At 35.1% G+C, this 16411-nt stretch overlaps 1 protein-coding gene across 2 annotated transcripts in view; it reads right to left on the reverse strand.

The window, feature by feature from the left end:
- The window catches only part of slc9a7 (solute carrier family 9 member 7), a 48658-nt gene that overhangs the window by 11547 nt on the left and 20700 nt on the right, over positions 1-16411 (reverse strand). The window contains exons 13-15 of one of the 2 annotated variants that reach the window (XM_073852456.1): positions 11371-11430; positions 5510-5573; positions 2008-2090 (exon numbers count right to left, since the gene is read on the reverse strand). In XM_073852456.1, coding sequence (XP_073708557.1) covers positions 2008-2090; positions 5510-5573; positions 11371-11430 — 207 coding nt within the window. The remainder of the gene's footprint in view (positions 1-2007; positions 2091-5509; positions 5574-11370; positions 11431-16411) is intronic. The other variant, XM_073852457.1, reaches the window with a different exon arrangement.

Here is a 16411-nt window from a genome sequence, read left to right on the forward strand (position 1 = left end):
AGTTAACTACACGCTGTAGTAAAGTATAAAGTACTCACATTAGCTAATCATACCTTAATTCTTTACCAGTTGCTAGAAACGTACAGTGAAACCTTCAACATTTCTCACATTATCACAGTTTATTCACTATAGAAAATAGTAATAAAATATGACAAGAACTCAAAGTTAAACTGTGTCAGAACAAATTCATCTTGATAATGTCAGATAACTTTGATAGAAAGACATGCAACAAAACATGGTCAGCTCAAAGTGTCAAATTTAATTTTAGGTCCCAAATTTTTATCAGTGGTACTGGTAGAGCACTATATGAAGAATTTTTGGGTATAATATTTCAGTCTACTTTATTTTGCTATCTTCCTCATTCAAATGAATTACAGTGTCCAGCAACTCAAAAATTATATCTGGTGTCTTTTGGTTTGACTGTACATAGACCCAGTTCTATTAACTTTCACTGTAGGCAAAAGAGCAGTTTGGACAGGCTTTTAAAATTAAAAAAAGCACTCTGGTAAAGTAAATGATAAAAATAGTTTTTTGGGCTAAACCAATAATGACTGCTAAACTTCCGAAATCCATCCAAGTCAAACATTTCAAAACAACCAATCAATTCAAACCAAAAATAGCACTGCTTATAAGCTTCAAAATTCAGCCTGGCAGCAAGAGCTCATCTTGGAACAGATATGATTGAGTCTCAGCCTCATTATCATGGAGTAAACAGATCATCATCCCCTTAAATAGTTCACTCAGAGTCCAGCGCACACAGATCTAAGCAGGACAGCTAGTACGCATTTGGCAGCAATACTGAGGTTTTTTATTTTTGACAGATGGGGATAAAAATAGAGAAGGCGGCAGCAAAGTGTCGGTGGCTTGAAACCAAGAACACCCTGTGATAGATTTGGAAGCCTTTAATATCTTTGAGGGGGACCTGAACTGGATGTCCCTACAGAGCTAGACAGAGATTGCCAGGTATACACTGAAAAATATCTCCAATAACATGAAATAAAACAGGCTGCTGGCCAATCCAATAAGAACTGGCCTTTTGGAAAGCACACAAACACACATTAATTCACTCCCGAGGGCCTGTGCAAGAGGAACTGAATGTTGTTGGGTAGGTTGTTGAGGCAATAAGGCAACACACTCGCAAGCTCAAACAAAGAAAGAAAATCGCAAGCTAAGTTTTCTAATAAACATCTGACATAAGCTCTGAGGACCTGTGAGTCACCACATGTGGAGCTGGCCAGACACAGCTGTGCAGGAAGCGGATTGAGTGTGTGTGAGAAAATGCATGCGTGCTACTTTCACCTTTAAGCATTATTTCTAGCAACCATGAGCTAAATAAAACCCCTTTCTTTGCTATTCTGTTCCTCTCACCACCCACGACTGTCTTGCTGAAAAGGTACGGCTACAGTAAACCTCTCAGCACAAAATAATTGCAGTGGATGGGCCCTGCTGAGAGCTGAAGAATCATTGATTTCTTCATTCAGGACTTGAAGGCTTTGTGAAAGCGGACTGTAGTCATTTGACTTTCTGTGAAAAGAAGGTCCGTAATGACATTTCCAGTGACTCGTATTGAGGTGCCAAGCTCAGGCTGGCACTTTTTTTGGACTGGGAGTTGCATAAGCAGGGTGAGGCTTGTCAGTTCGGGGGTTTAGAGGCTCAGTTAAGGCCTCGGAGGAACTCCACCACTGATCAGAAACAGCTATCTTATGAAATCTTGGAATTATTCATCCCTTCCTCGCTCTCACTACGCATTTATATTCATCCAGATCCGCTTTAGCGAGTTTCATCAATGTGTCTCTCTCTTTTGTCATTGTCTATGGTGTGGGAGCAGATGTTTTTTTCCTAGTCATTTGCATGGAGCCAATGTAATCTCACTGGCTAGGCTCATGGAAGAGCGGAGAAGAGAACGGTGAAAGAGAAGTAATGCTCAATCGTGCTTGAGATCCTAATGACAAGACCACAAAAGCGTGCAAGTGTGTGTTGTTGTGAATTGCATGCTGAAAAGGATACTTGTGGTCAAAAGTATACCAAAGTCTAAAGAGCCAGGCACTCTCCTGCTTGGTCTTGCTCTGTCCTTCTGACTGGGATCCATCCTGAGGAGAGAAAGAGGAAGTCAGTCTGATTTGTATCACCTACGCCAGGGTTATGCAAACTTTTTCACATATATATATATATATATATATATATATATATATATATATATATATATATGATATACTGTAGCTTTAGCAAATACTGAATTAACATAAATCAAAGCACAATTCAATATTGTGGCAGACAAGTCAATAATTGAATAGACTGTCTTTTTTTTTTAAATGACCTTTAAATTCAATATATTGTTTTATGTTCATCATTGAGTGTCCATGTTGCAACAACAATCCATGTTGCAATCGAGTTGTCAATTTGGAGTTTGTCAAAACCTAATATTATATTATATTATATTATATTTATTATATTATATTATATTATATTATATTATATTATATTATATTATATTATATTATATTATATTATATTATATGTGACCCTGGACCACAAAACCAGTCATAAGGTTAAATTTTACAAAACTGAGATGTAAACATCACACGAGAGTTCAATAAATAAGCTTTCTATTGATATATGGTTTGTTAAGATAGGCCAATATTTGGCCGAGATACATCTATTTGAAAATCTGGAATCTGAGGGTGCAAAAAAAATCTAAATACTGAGAAAATCACATTTAAAGTTCTCCAAATTAAGTTCTTAACAATGCATATTACTAATCAAAAATTACATTTTGATATTTTTATAGTAGGAATTTTACAAAAAATCTTCATGGAACATGATCTTTACTTAATTTCCTAATGATTTTTGGCATAAAAGAAAAATCAATAATTTTGACCCATACTATGTATTTTTGGCTATTGCTACAAATATACCCCAGCGACTTAAGACTCGTTTTGTGGTCCAGGGTCACATATTATCACACGCCACTTGCCAAAGTTGCCGTATTTCTCACAGTGAGTGTCATGGCTGATGCCCAAATCCACTATAATTTTATAAAATAATACTGTTTATTTGTCACGGAATATAGTTTTAAGAGTTTTTTTAGGCAAGAATGTACTTGTTTTGACTCCAAATATGCGGTTTGTTAATAACGTTTTATTTAAATTCTATTTAAAAATTAATCTTATTACAGCGGTCCTGACTATAGTGTGAACACTAAAGGAATATAGCAAGCTTAGGGTAGGTTGCAGTATAGATTTACTGTGAGCTTGTTTGTGATGGCGTTAATCTGTAATCTCTTTAAATGCAATGAAGCTGAAGTTGAAGCTGAACTCATGAGATTAGATGAACTGGGATAAATGTACTGGCCATTGGAAGTACAGAGGGAGACCTAAGGTTTTACCACATATACAAAGTCAGTGGATAAATATGGATGAATATTGAGTGTGTGTGCTGTATATTGATGATAAACAGTTAAGTATAAGGTTCCATTACACTCATTCACAAGTTTGACCATTTCTCCATATGACCTGGTATTATGTGGCCAGTAGTGGAATAACGTTTGATGACATTAGAGGTGCAAAAAGAACACTCTTTACCTTTTAAATAATATATGAGCAATATCATACGGGTATACCTGACATATGGTTATATATATATATCTCTCAGCCATATCTCACATCTACGAGTGTGATATTAAAGTTTATACAACAGTTCGACGGCACGAGTGTGTAAATAAATGAGGAAAAACAACAGCAATATTTTGAGAACTAATTCCTTCCGCCACAGATTAAAATCTAAAGTTGACAGTTAAACAGCTGAGCACAAGCCTTATTGTAATACTGTAGTAAAACCTGCTGCCACACAGATATAATATGAACATGCAATTTCTTTCCTAGCTGTTTACCTTCACAGACATAACCGACTGTGTGTTTTTGACATAAACTTGTGTGTATTTGACAGTTTAAGCGCAATACAACATAAAAGAGAACTAAGTTTAGTACTTGCATACCGTGTGGCAGCCGCTTTCTGTGTGCGTAATTCGGATGTGTGCACTCAGAAAACCCAATATAAGAAGTTTAAACTAACATGGTTTAAAACGCATGATTTCAGTGTGATAGAAATGATAATCAAAACCAAACAGATGTTTTTTTTAGCAGAATATCTGAGGTACAAGCTGTAAAGGCACAGCTCTATTCTGGAAAGGGGGCGGGGAGCAGCAGCTCATTTGCATTTAAAGAGACTCATGAATTTAAAAAAAAAACATTGTAAATAACCCTTTAAATTTAGGATAGCCTCATATTTATTTTACTGTACATTTTAAAGGGTACAATTTTTAATTAATTTTGTGGGTTGTCTCAAACATTAAACATTATAATATAATTCTATCATGTTTGTGTTTCAAATAGAAATACTAAGGGCTATCAAAAGGGAGAAAGACAGAAGAAAACCCAGAAGAAAAGCCATTTAAAGACCAGGAAGACCACCTCAGCCTCTAACCAGGTTCTCTTCACGCCATATAGACTTCCCAGAAACTCACTAATGTCTGTTCAACCGTTTACTATCTGACAGTAATGTTGAGAAATAATTTACAGTGGAAAATAAAAGTCCTCTCTCCTGAGTTTGTTTTCTTAAAGGGATAGTTCACCCAAAAATGAACATTTGGTCATCATTTACCCTTATGTAGTTCCAAACCTGTATGAGTTTCTTTCAACCAAACAGTTGCTGGAAGCCACTGACTTCCAAGGTGTGGAGAAAGTCAGTGGCTTTCAGCTGTATGGAACAACATGAGGGTGAGCAAATGATGACAGAATTTTGCGTCCTTGTGCTTTTGCAGAAGATGATTGGTTTCTACTGATCTGATTTCTGTCATTGACCTATAATGGAACTAGTTTAAACCAGGATGAACAGAGGAGAAATTTCATTAGTTTCCAATGTGTCCATTCCTAATTAGCTATGCCTTTCTAATTTCAGTAACAATTCATGATATAAAAAGCAACTTGTATCTCTGGATTGGTGCATGTATTCACAGGTCTTCAAAAACACACCCACGGGTTTCAAACACTACGTTTGAGCTGAGAGATGTCAAGGTTGGCTACTTTTGAAGGGGTCCGATTTATCTTACGAAAGATCGCTCCACAAATAACACTTAGGCAGGCATGCACCTTTTCGAAGAGGCCAAAAAACCGGAAGAAAGTATTTACGTGTGGTTTTCTTGGGTAGCAACATATGAGTTCTTAAGTGTAGAAGGAACAAGAGGATGTGGCAATAATTCAGAATGAGACTCTTACATTTTCTGTAATAAACGTTACAGATAATTGTCAGTGCAAAACCACAATGTTACTGAGTGGGTGGTTTTAAAGCATTGCAAAGTTCTTCCTTTAATGTACGCTTAAATTACTAGCACACGTCTCCTTTGTTGTACAGCTTGAAGAATCACTCATGTCTGCAGCAAAAACAGAATACTTGAAATATAATGACGGTAAAAGCTTAATTGGCAGGAGGAAAGAAATATATTTAGACTTACTCCCTGAAGGACCTGGAAGCTGTCCCCACAGGGCTGAGAATCCTGATCAGGGTCCACTCCAACTCTGAAAGAGAGAAACTGCACATCAGTCTGCTTGTGTGCATTTGTGACATGAGCTTTTAACCCACGGTGCATATCCAGCCACATACATACCGCAACCTTTTAGCACAGCCCACAAACAGCAGCAGCACGAAGAAAAGAAACAGGCGGAATGGACTCAAGCAGGGCTATATATTGAACAAGTTATGATCTCATCTCACACAACATGCGGACTGCAGCAAGGCAAGATTTCTACTGAGAAGCAGTTACAGAAATAAATCAAAAGGTCTACAGGAAATTCCACATTTGTTTTCTACACCTGGTCACAGGCCTAAACTTTTAGGACTGTGAGTTTTTGACAGTCTTATTTTAATAAAACAACCACGAAATAGAATGTAAAAACAACAAGGGATGAACAAAATGTCGACTACGGGCTTCGTACATATACTGTAAAATGAAATTCCAGGACTTTCAAGGACTTTTCAAGCACTACTTTTTTTTATTTTCAAGGACTTCAATCAGAAATCTCACTTATCAAACTATCAAAAAATAAAAATATACTAATAAAATGATACCCGAAGTTCTGACTAAAATAAAATGACCCACGAACCCGCTCTAAAATTCCAATCAAAATCAAATGATTCACAATCCAAGCTCTGAAGCCTGCTTTAAATAGTGAAAATAAAAGCTAATTAAAATATATTAAAGGGTTATTTCAACCAAAAATGAAAATTAGCCTATGATTTATTCACTCTCAGGGCATTCTAGGTGTACTAGTGTTGGGCGATATGCTCAATTTTCATATCGTCCTATCGTCAGCCTGTGAGATCGCCGATAAACGATACTATCGTGCTAATTTATTTAATAATCTCTATGTACTAAATTCCTTATTCGTTTTGTAAGGGTAGTCTTGTTATTGGGCATGTGACTAAGTTGTGCGTGTACAGAGTGCTGACTGTAGTTTTGCCGGAGAAGTTCAAGTTTACTTTCGGTTTCATTCTCTGCTATCTTCAGTGAGTGGTAAATGTGCGTGCTTGAATGTGAATGAATAGATCTTTCTATACCCGTCATACTGCAATAATGTTACCGCTGTATGTCTGATTGTTGTCATCAGTTCATGTTGTAGTTCAGTTCATATAGAATGAGGAGAAACGGTGCCCGTGTAATTCATGTGTGTATGTTTAGCGCCATTTTATCGCATCGTAATTCTAATGAACGCATATAGATGTTACTGAGGTGAATGTTTATGTTTCCTATATACAGACGGATTCTGATATATTGTATTTAATTCAGCCTAAACCACATTTTACTACCTTTATCCTAATGACTGTGCAATGCTGGATAATATAATCCTTACACCATCTTAAAAAGCAGCTACAAATAACAAGCAAAGAACATTTACATTATCAAAAAACTTCATCACTAACTAGTGTAGCCTAGTCTAGTGCGAGGTGCACTTTAAAAAAAACACTCCCGTTATAATCAGTTTATCTATCTACACTGTATGATGAATAAATTTCTTACTCATGCGGCGAGTTAAGGCGAAGTGGCCACTCTATGCGTGTGTTTATACCACGGCAAGTTTCTGAAGCATCCTAGAACCGACTCTCTGCACTGCATCACTAAAGTTACGTGCCTTTTTGATGGATAATAATAATAATCATCTTGCTACCGTCAAAGGCATCAGCAACTGGCGTTATCTCTAACTATCGTCGATACACAACACTATCGTCTATCGGCACAACCCTAAGGTGTACATGACTTTCTTTGTTCAGACGAATGCAATCAGAGTTATATTAAAATTGTTCTGTCTCCTTCAAGCTTTATAATGAAATAGGCAGGTGTTTCTCTTCATCAGTCCAAAACAAGTCCAATAAAGTGCATCCATCCATAATAAAAAAGTGCCTCACACGGCTCCGGGGGGTGAATAAAGGCCTCCTTTAGTGAATCAATGCGTTTTGTAAGAAAAATATCCGTATTTAAAACTAAATAATCACTTTGCTTTAGCTTGTGCTGACAGTTGTACATGAAAGCATCTTCGAGCGGTTCACAAAGGATGTTGGCACAGTGGAGAGATCAAAACAAAACAATGTTTACAAATTAGAAGTACAAAATGAGGATTTGTAAAGAAAAATGTGGGAGGATTTCGATTTAAGCCAAGAGAAGACCTTTCCTCGTATAAACAAACGTTGGTTTTCATGAGACTCGCACCACATGCGCAATGCATACGTCCTACGTCATACACCCGGAGCTGCTTCAGTGTACAACTGTTAGCGCAAGCTAGATTAAAGTGATTATTATGTTTTAAATATGGTTATTTTTCTTTATACTTTTTATTATGGATGGATGCACTTTATTAGACTTGTTTTGGACTGATGAAGAGAAACACCCACCCATTGCCATTATAAAGCTTGAAGGAGCCAGAACAATTTTTAATATACTGTAATTCCAATTGCATTCGTCTGAAAGGAAGTTAATCATATACAGCTAGGATGCCTTGAGGGTGAGTAAATAATGGGCTAATTTTCATTTTTGGATGAACCCTTTAATAAATACTAAAAACTTATTTATAGCCAAATTATTACGCTAATTATTAGCTTATAGGATTTGGTATCAGCCTAAACCATTTGTAGTTGTTCACTTTATGACAAACAGTCTTTTCCTACAAGTGAACGGTTCTTGGACAGAATAAACTGCAAAGTGGGCCAGACTTCCGTCTGGATCGACCAACCTTGCGTGGAGAGCCAGACATGGTCTCCCATTCGCTTGACTGGCTGAAATACAAGGAGAACCCAGCAGACCTTTAGAGCACAGAGGGTGAGATTTTGCTGAGATAAGTGATACACTAGGTGAACTTTCGCTCCGGCCTTTAAGTACATTTACTGATCTTTGATCCGATGGCTCATCTTTCATTCTCCCTCTCAATTAAAGCAGTGGATATGATGCGGCACTGGCTTTTGAACCCCAAGGATCAACAGAGACTTCATTGTCAAGTTAGACAAAGCTTGAGGGTTAGCAGATGCTCAGGCGTTCTGAGCCTCTAGTGGCGCCCAAGTGGACAAGCGCCAATAAAAACAGAAAGAGCTGACTTATTATCTGTCTTTGCACTGACAAGCAGTTAAACCCTTACTGAATGTCTTATCTTTTGGTGGGCAGCATTAAAATAGTGTAGGAAAACAGTTACCAGTTAAAATTCATTTCTAGGTGACAGACTGTCTTAACAAGCTGATGTTGTTTCTACCACATCTAGAGAAGAACGGTCTGTAAAACAAAATCAGCAGTTTTCCTCCACAGTGGTTTACATAAAGGGTGCCTGAGTTGTCAAACAGAAGTTACGGCTGTTGTTATAGTTCAGGTGGAAACAGTGGGGAAGGAAGGAGCTTGAAGTTGAAAAGGAATAAGATGGAGGGGCTCAGAGGTGGAAAAGCAAGAGACAAAACAAAACAGGAAATACAATACAAGGAAATCGAGGAACATCTTGGAGTTAAACAATATGAACATCAGGTTACTATAATGATGAGGTCTGCAGCAGAAAAGTGGGCTGCATTTAAGGGTCACGTGGAGGTCGGAGGAGCCAGTTATGACAAAAAAAACAAAGCAAAGTTCGAGAAAGAGCATAAAGTGTCGCACCTAACCACAGTTTACATGTACACAATCCTGTGCAGAAAGCATAAGCGTAGTGGATACTGTAGAGTTCCTTCCTGTAAGACGGACTGAGTAGCTCTCTCTGTCAGCCTGTGTGTGTGTTTGCTGATGTGCTGAGGCCAAGCAAGCCAAGGGCAGCAGACTGTTTTGAATGCAGGTATAAGAGGAAGCTTATTAATTTCGAGAGACTAATCTTGTTTCTTTTGATGCCTTGGTATTAGTCATCTGCAGTCTTAAGCCAGGAGGTTGTCGAGCCTTTGCCAGTGAGCTTTGTGAAGAGATTTCCTTTAGCACCCCGATGTGAAAACAGGAGTGACAGTGAGCACACACACACACTCTTTCAAAGTGACTCCCACCAGTTTTAAATACAGCCCTGGAAGAAATGTACTGGCACATCATGGAGACTAACCACTGAGAACAAACATTCGAGTGTGCAAAGGAAGTTACCGGCTTACAAAGGGGTAATGATTTATACTCAGTAGAAAAGGAGAAGACGATTTTTCAGGAGTAGAATAGACTAATAGGAGCATTATGAACAGAGAAGGGAAAAAAAAGAAAAAAATATATATATAATATAATATAATATAATATAAAAATATCAGCAGAAGAATATATTACACTAAAAAGGGTAACAGGAATAGAATAGAATAGAATAGAATAGAATAGAATAGAATAGAATAGAATAGAATAGAATAGAATAGAAATAGAAATAGTGACTGGAATTTCAATGTAAATGTTCTATTTCTATTTTATACAGTGCAAACATTTTATTTTATTTTATTTTATTTTATTACATTCTATTATAGCTACGCTTTCATAATCAAATATTTTCTCACACTGACTTTCTTAATTGAATTATTATTATTATTTTTTTTTTTTTATGTTGTTATGTTGTTATTGGATTATAAATAACGTTTTATCAGACAGAAAAAGTAAAATAAAACTCTCACACTGACTTTCTTAATTTAAATTATTTTTTATTTTAATTTTATTTTATGTCCTTGTTCCTGTTATTGAATTATGAATAACATTTTATTAGACAGAAAAAGTAAAATAAAAGAAGAAAAAAAGAAAAGAAAAGATGTTACTTTATAATCCAATAACAGGAAAAATAAAATAAAATAAGATAAAATAAAATAATAAAATTAAATTAAATAAAGATCAGAAGAATACATTACATTAAGAAATGTTTGATTTTCTTAATTAAAAAAAACTTTTTTTTTAGAAAGAAAGAAAGAAAGAAAGAAAAAGAAAGAAAGAAAGAAAGAAAGAAAGAATTACTTTAACCCCAATAAAATAAAACAAAACAAAATAGCAGAAGAACATATTAATTTTAGAAACAGGAATAGAATAGAATGTTTGCACTGCAATAGAATAGAACTGGAATAATTCCAGTGCATTTCTATTCTATTCAGAGCAAACATTTGATTCTATTCTAGCTACTCTTTCTTAATCTTATATATGCCTATGCTGATCATTTAATTTAAATTAATTGAATTTAATTTCATTTAATTTGTCAGTGTTCCTGTTACTGGATTATAAAATAACATTTTATATTTTGTTTTCAGGTTGAAAATGTAACAAAAAAAGAAAAGAAAAAGAAAAGAAAAGAAAAGAGAAAAAAAAGTGTTACTTTATAATGCAATAACATGAACAAAAAATAAAAGAAATCAGCAGAAGAAAAAAAACAAATAGAAAATATGCATATGTATATTGACAAAAATATATATTATGTATATATTTATTAGACAAAAAAATCTTGACAAAAAGTTTTTACATCTACATTATCTATATTTTAATATTTTAAAAGTTGTTGAATGTTATGGAATTAATGTCATAACGTAGAAAATTTATTCTAATAAGAAGAATTTGTTTGGATATTCGCATAGATATTTTTAGCCCAGTGTGTCTAAAATAGTCCGTTTCAGTTAGGAATTTACATTTCGGCACATCACTGTAAAATAAAACAGGATAAGAACAAGAGCATAATAGATTTGGCAGAATACTGTAGAAATAGAAGTACAATAGAGCCTTAAGAAATCAAAAGATATGTGCTTGATTAAAGCAGAAGCCCAGACAAGACAGTGTCAAACACCAACGCAAACGACTGCTTCCAGTGTGCATTTTACCAGGTAAGGTCACCAACACCTGTACAAGAGTGCAAAGTCCATCATCACCTGACGTAATTCCACAGTCTATGCAGTCTCTCCTTCTCTGCAGCAGACGTCTCTCCAACCCTGAGCACAACACAGAACTCTTGAGACCAGCCTCGCAAACATCAAACATCCTGACAGCTTCAACTGAGAAACACTATAAACTCTAAGGTTTCTCTGACTGCAAATATTGGTATGTGTGTCTATTTGGTGCATAACTACACAGGACAACACATGAGAAAGTAATAAAAGAAATGAGGGAGTTAACATTTCAAAAAAGTGATGTAATGGTTAAATGCTCCTCCTAAGCATTTGCCAAGCAGAGACAGAAGTCATCAAAATTATATAGGTCAAAAGACATTTAAACTCCTTGTGCAAAACAGACATTCCCTTTCTGATACATAAAGTGCTTCACATTCCTGCTCTGAATTGGCTCTCTGTGCACTGAGCTCAATGTTTATAGAGTAAGTGGAACCTCCCGGGACTGTTCTAGAAAAGGCAGAACTGGCCAACAGAGGAAGAAGTCTAAACCAATGCCGAAGAGAATCGTCTAACTTTGTGGTTGGAAGCTGTCTGTTGCTCAAGAACTGTCAGGTCATTTCAAAACTATCTGTATATAAGCTTTTCTAGACATTCATACAGCAGTTTATCAAAATAAGAAATAACATTAAATTAAAAAAAAAATTAAATGAACATGAATTAAAACTAAACATGAAATGATTCAAATAAATCAATACTAAAGTAATACAATGGCCACATGAATACCTTTATGAAAAACAGCACTAAATGTGGACGTGAAAAAGTAGCCATGCTTTGCATCCTAATGTCTTTTTCCCCCAGCACTCAGACATTGCATTGACAAATGGCTGAAAGTACACCATCGATTCCAGTTTCTATGCAAAAGCCTCTTTAATCTCAGGTGACCTGGTCAGCTCGAAATAAAAGCAGTAGCACCCCATCTGTTTCTCTGAGCTAAACGTGAGCTCTTTTCTCATTCCTACTTAAGTACAGAAGCTATGCAATTTTATTTTATTTTTTTTTAACGAGGTATTTGATTGCTTATTTTAATTGCACATTGATTAGCCTGCAGTTGCCCAAAGCAGGAGACAACCACAGTCGAGGTAAGAACAGTGTGCATGTGTGAGTACTGGAGAGCAGCCCTCGCTTAACATGGAAAAACGTAGCATGAGCCAGTCTAGGGGTCAACTGTAGTGCATTCACGGAAATGGAAACCCTTCGGAGAATGAGAGAGAATTACATCCATCAAATTTAGCTGAGAAGTAGAACAACAAAAGGCCAGCGGTGGAATCCCTAAATGCTCAGGAAACACAGCTGGCAGAAAAATCACTACCGTTAATACACTAATGCACCATGTGACTGAAGGATTGCTACTCTTGCTGTGCTGAATTTAAAAAGGGAGAAACCCCAAATGTCTCTTTGATCTGCCGGTGTACTGTCTAAACATTGTTCTACATGCAAATTCATGAAACTAAAGTTGCTGGGCTTCATAAAAATCATGTTTTTAAGTTTTTTTACAAAGTAACATCAATTTGCTCTTCAAACCTGTGCTATTTAACAATTCATGACAATACTGCTATAGAACAATCGCCCCCACTGTATGCATACAAAAGGAAATTAAAGGTCTTTCAGAAAGAAACAGGAAACGATCAATATCTGTATCCATTACATTTTACCACTGCAGAAACTCTTACTTCTCTGCTTTGCATAGGGTGCATGGTACATATATTTTGTTTAAATATATGGAATTTTTCCACCCAATTTACCATCAGCGAATATCTTAAGTCTGGTTGCAATTTACATGAAAACTAAGAGTTTATTCAAATCCCTTACCCAAAAATTTGTAGAAACCCCACACAAACAAGGCCACTCTGTTCTGTCACCATGAGGTACATTCTGGACCACTGGATGCACTCTTTGGTATGGAGCACTTCAGTCATTTCATGGTATATGTGAAAGTATTTGAACACAGAACATGAACTGTTTAGAATACTTGATTGTTTACATAACTTCCACGTTTAAGGTTGGCTGGACAGTAAAAGTTTGGTATGGTTCTATATCTGCTGCCTTTTTATATCTTGTATATAAAGTAATGCCATACTTAACCTTGACAGCTCTGGCAACAGCAGCCTAATAAGCATAAATACTGTTTTTCCTTGCTTAATTGTTATTTGCATAGTTTTGCCTTCATTAGTCAGGGTAGTAATACACAACTCTGACAGTTACCTTTACTTTTTCATATCGTTCTACTAATATGAAAAACAACACATTGCAAAATGACTGCATTGTGCTTTAAATATTTGTTGGCTTTACTGGTATGCCACACAATCTGAATCATTCTGATGTGGCAAAAAACGCAAATAGGGATTTGAGATGCAGATTACATGGTCTACTTTTTTGCCTTTTTGACGATTATCAACATGTACTTTTGTAAAGTATTTCCCAAAGGTGCTCCAATCTATGTTGTTTTCATACTGTTTACAGTATGTACACTAAAAATCTTACTGTTTAAAAGCTTTTGACTGGTAATGTTTTTTTTTTTAAGTTTATTCTGCTCACCAAGCCTGCATTTATTTGATTCAAAGTACAGCAAAAACTGTAAAATGTTGAAATAGTTTTATTAAAACTGTTTTCCATTTGAATAGATTTTAAAATGTAATTCCTGTGATTTCAAAGCTGAATTTTAAGCATCATTACTCCAGTCTCCAGTGTCACATGATCCTTCCGAAATCATTCTAATATGCTGATTTGCCATTTAAGAAACATTTTTTTATTATCATCATTAATATTTAAAAGATTGGGTACATTTTCTCAGGATTCTTTGATGAATAGGAAAGATCCAAAGATCAGCATATCTTAAATAAACAGTTTGTGTAACATTATACACTATACCATTTAAAAGTTTGGAAACAGTATTTTTACAATAATTAATTACTTTTATTTAGCAAGGATGCTTTAAATTAATAAAGATGATAAAAGACATTTATAAATGTTACAAAAAGATTTCTATGTCAGATAAATGCTGTTCTTCTGAACTTTCTATTAATAAAAGAAACCTAAAAAAAAATTCTACTCTGCTGTTTTCAACATAATAATAATAATAATAATAATTATTATATTATTATTATTATTATTATTATTATAACAACAACAACAACAACAACAACAAATGTTTTTTGAGCAGCAAAAAAATATATATTAGAATGATTTCTGAAGGATCATGTGACTGAAGTAATGATGCGAAAAATTCAGCTTTGAAATCACAGGAATAAATCACATTTTAAAATATTCAAATAGAAAACTGTTATTTTAAATAGTAAAAATATATTTCAAAATGTTACTGTTTTGCTGTACTTTGGACCAAATAAATGCAGGCTTGGTGAGCAGGAGAGACTTCTTTAAAAAAAAAAAAAAAAAAAAAAACACACACATTAAAAATCTTACTGTTCAAAACCTTTTGACTGGTAGTGTATATTATTTATTAGTATTTCCATTCGCTTTCAATTTTATAATTTAAGTTTAAATTCTAGAAATGTATTTATTTACTGAATTCATTTTTTTTTTTAGTTTCATTTAATTTAATTTTACATTTTAAATAGATTTTTGTTTTTGTTCTAGTTTTAGTAATATTAATATCTCAACTTCTTTCAGCTAATTGCCAGGCCAGCTAATATTTAGATTCTATTTCAACTTTCTTTCAATTATCAAAAGCTTTTCTTAATAGGGTCGACCGATATGTGTTTTTGTGTTTACTGATTACAGATCAAGTAGACCGATAACCAATATTTTGAACTGAAATATACACCTAATGTAAAAATTAAAATTAATGTCAAATGTCATTAATAATAACAAGAGCTCTGACAAAAACTCTCTTAAAAATGCTTTTAAATTATTTTATTGGCAAATCAGTTTTAAAACTGATACCGATAACCATAAAAATGCTTAATATCAGCCGACCCCTATTTAGTTTTAGTTAAGAATAACAACACTGGTTCCAATGCACAAAAAACTCAGCCATTCAATCATGTTCATGCTTCATGAACCTGAGTAAATGACAGAATTTAAATATTAGGTAGAACTATCCCTTCCTCATGCATTTGACGTCTGTTATTGTTATGGTTGCTAGCCATTTCCTACACATACAAAAATCTGCCAAGAAAAAGTCATCAGTACACTGTGATCATGATGCATTGGATGCAGTGCAAGCTAAACAAAACAAAAAAAAAAGCACCTCCATTAAGAGTGTTATGTAGCAGCGGGAGACTCAAGACAATTACAGTTATGAACACAATCTATTCTTACTCCTGTCCGATCTTAATTCCAGGCAGCCTACATAAGACATTTTATTGGTGTTCAAAAAAAAAAAAAATTTAAACCCACATCACCCTAATTTGTTGGCATTATTGGACAAATGCATTTACACTCATTTACGCTGCTTAGATTCTTGGCCTCATTTTATTTATCTCGTTGTGGTCGCCCTACGCATATCTGCGACTCAGTGAGTGCACAGCAGTTTTGCAGATAATAACCTGAGCTTCTCAATCTCATTCTACAGCAGCTGCCATCAGCATTGGTCCTCAATAATCCTCTTTATTCTGACAAAACTAGCAGCACTTATTAAATGGCGCCGTCCCAGCCAGCCCCTGCTGAGGACGGCCAGACAAACACTGGATATTGGCAACATAAACAACCCCTGCTCCTTTCCCATCTGCTTTTGAGTGGTTTATTTTCTGAGAACATTTCACCTCAGAACAAACCAAAAGGGAAGAGCGCACAGTTGACAAACAAACAACGTGTGAATTCACCCACGGTCTCAACCTGATGCCATTTATACCATCTATATGACACCTCCAAATAGTAATGAGAGGTTTTACTGAGAAAAATCAAATGTGACCTCATTTGTAAAAATCTGCTTGATTAATAAAATGAATAAACATGTTAATGGTGAGCTTTTCTGCCACCTGCTGGACAGTCTGTGTACATTTTTTTCTCAAAGTCCATCTAACAGTTCCTTTACTATATAGTCAGAAACTATTTAGATATAACC

This window comes from Garra rufa, chromosome 12 (genome assembly GCF_049309525.1).
Source record: "Garra rufa chromosome 12, GarRuf1.0, whole genome shotgun sequence".
Classification (NCBI taxonomy): Eukaryota; Metazoa; Chordata; class Actinopteri; order Cypriniformes; family Cyprinidae; genus Garra; species Garra rufa.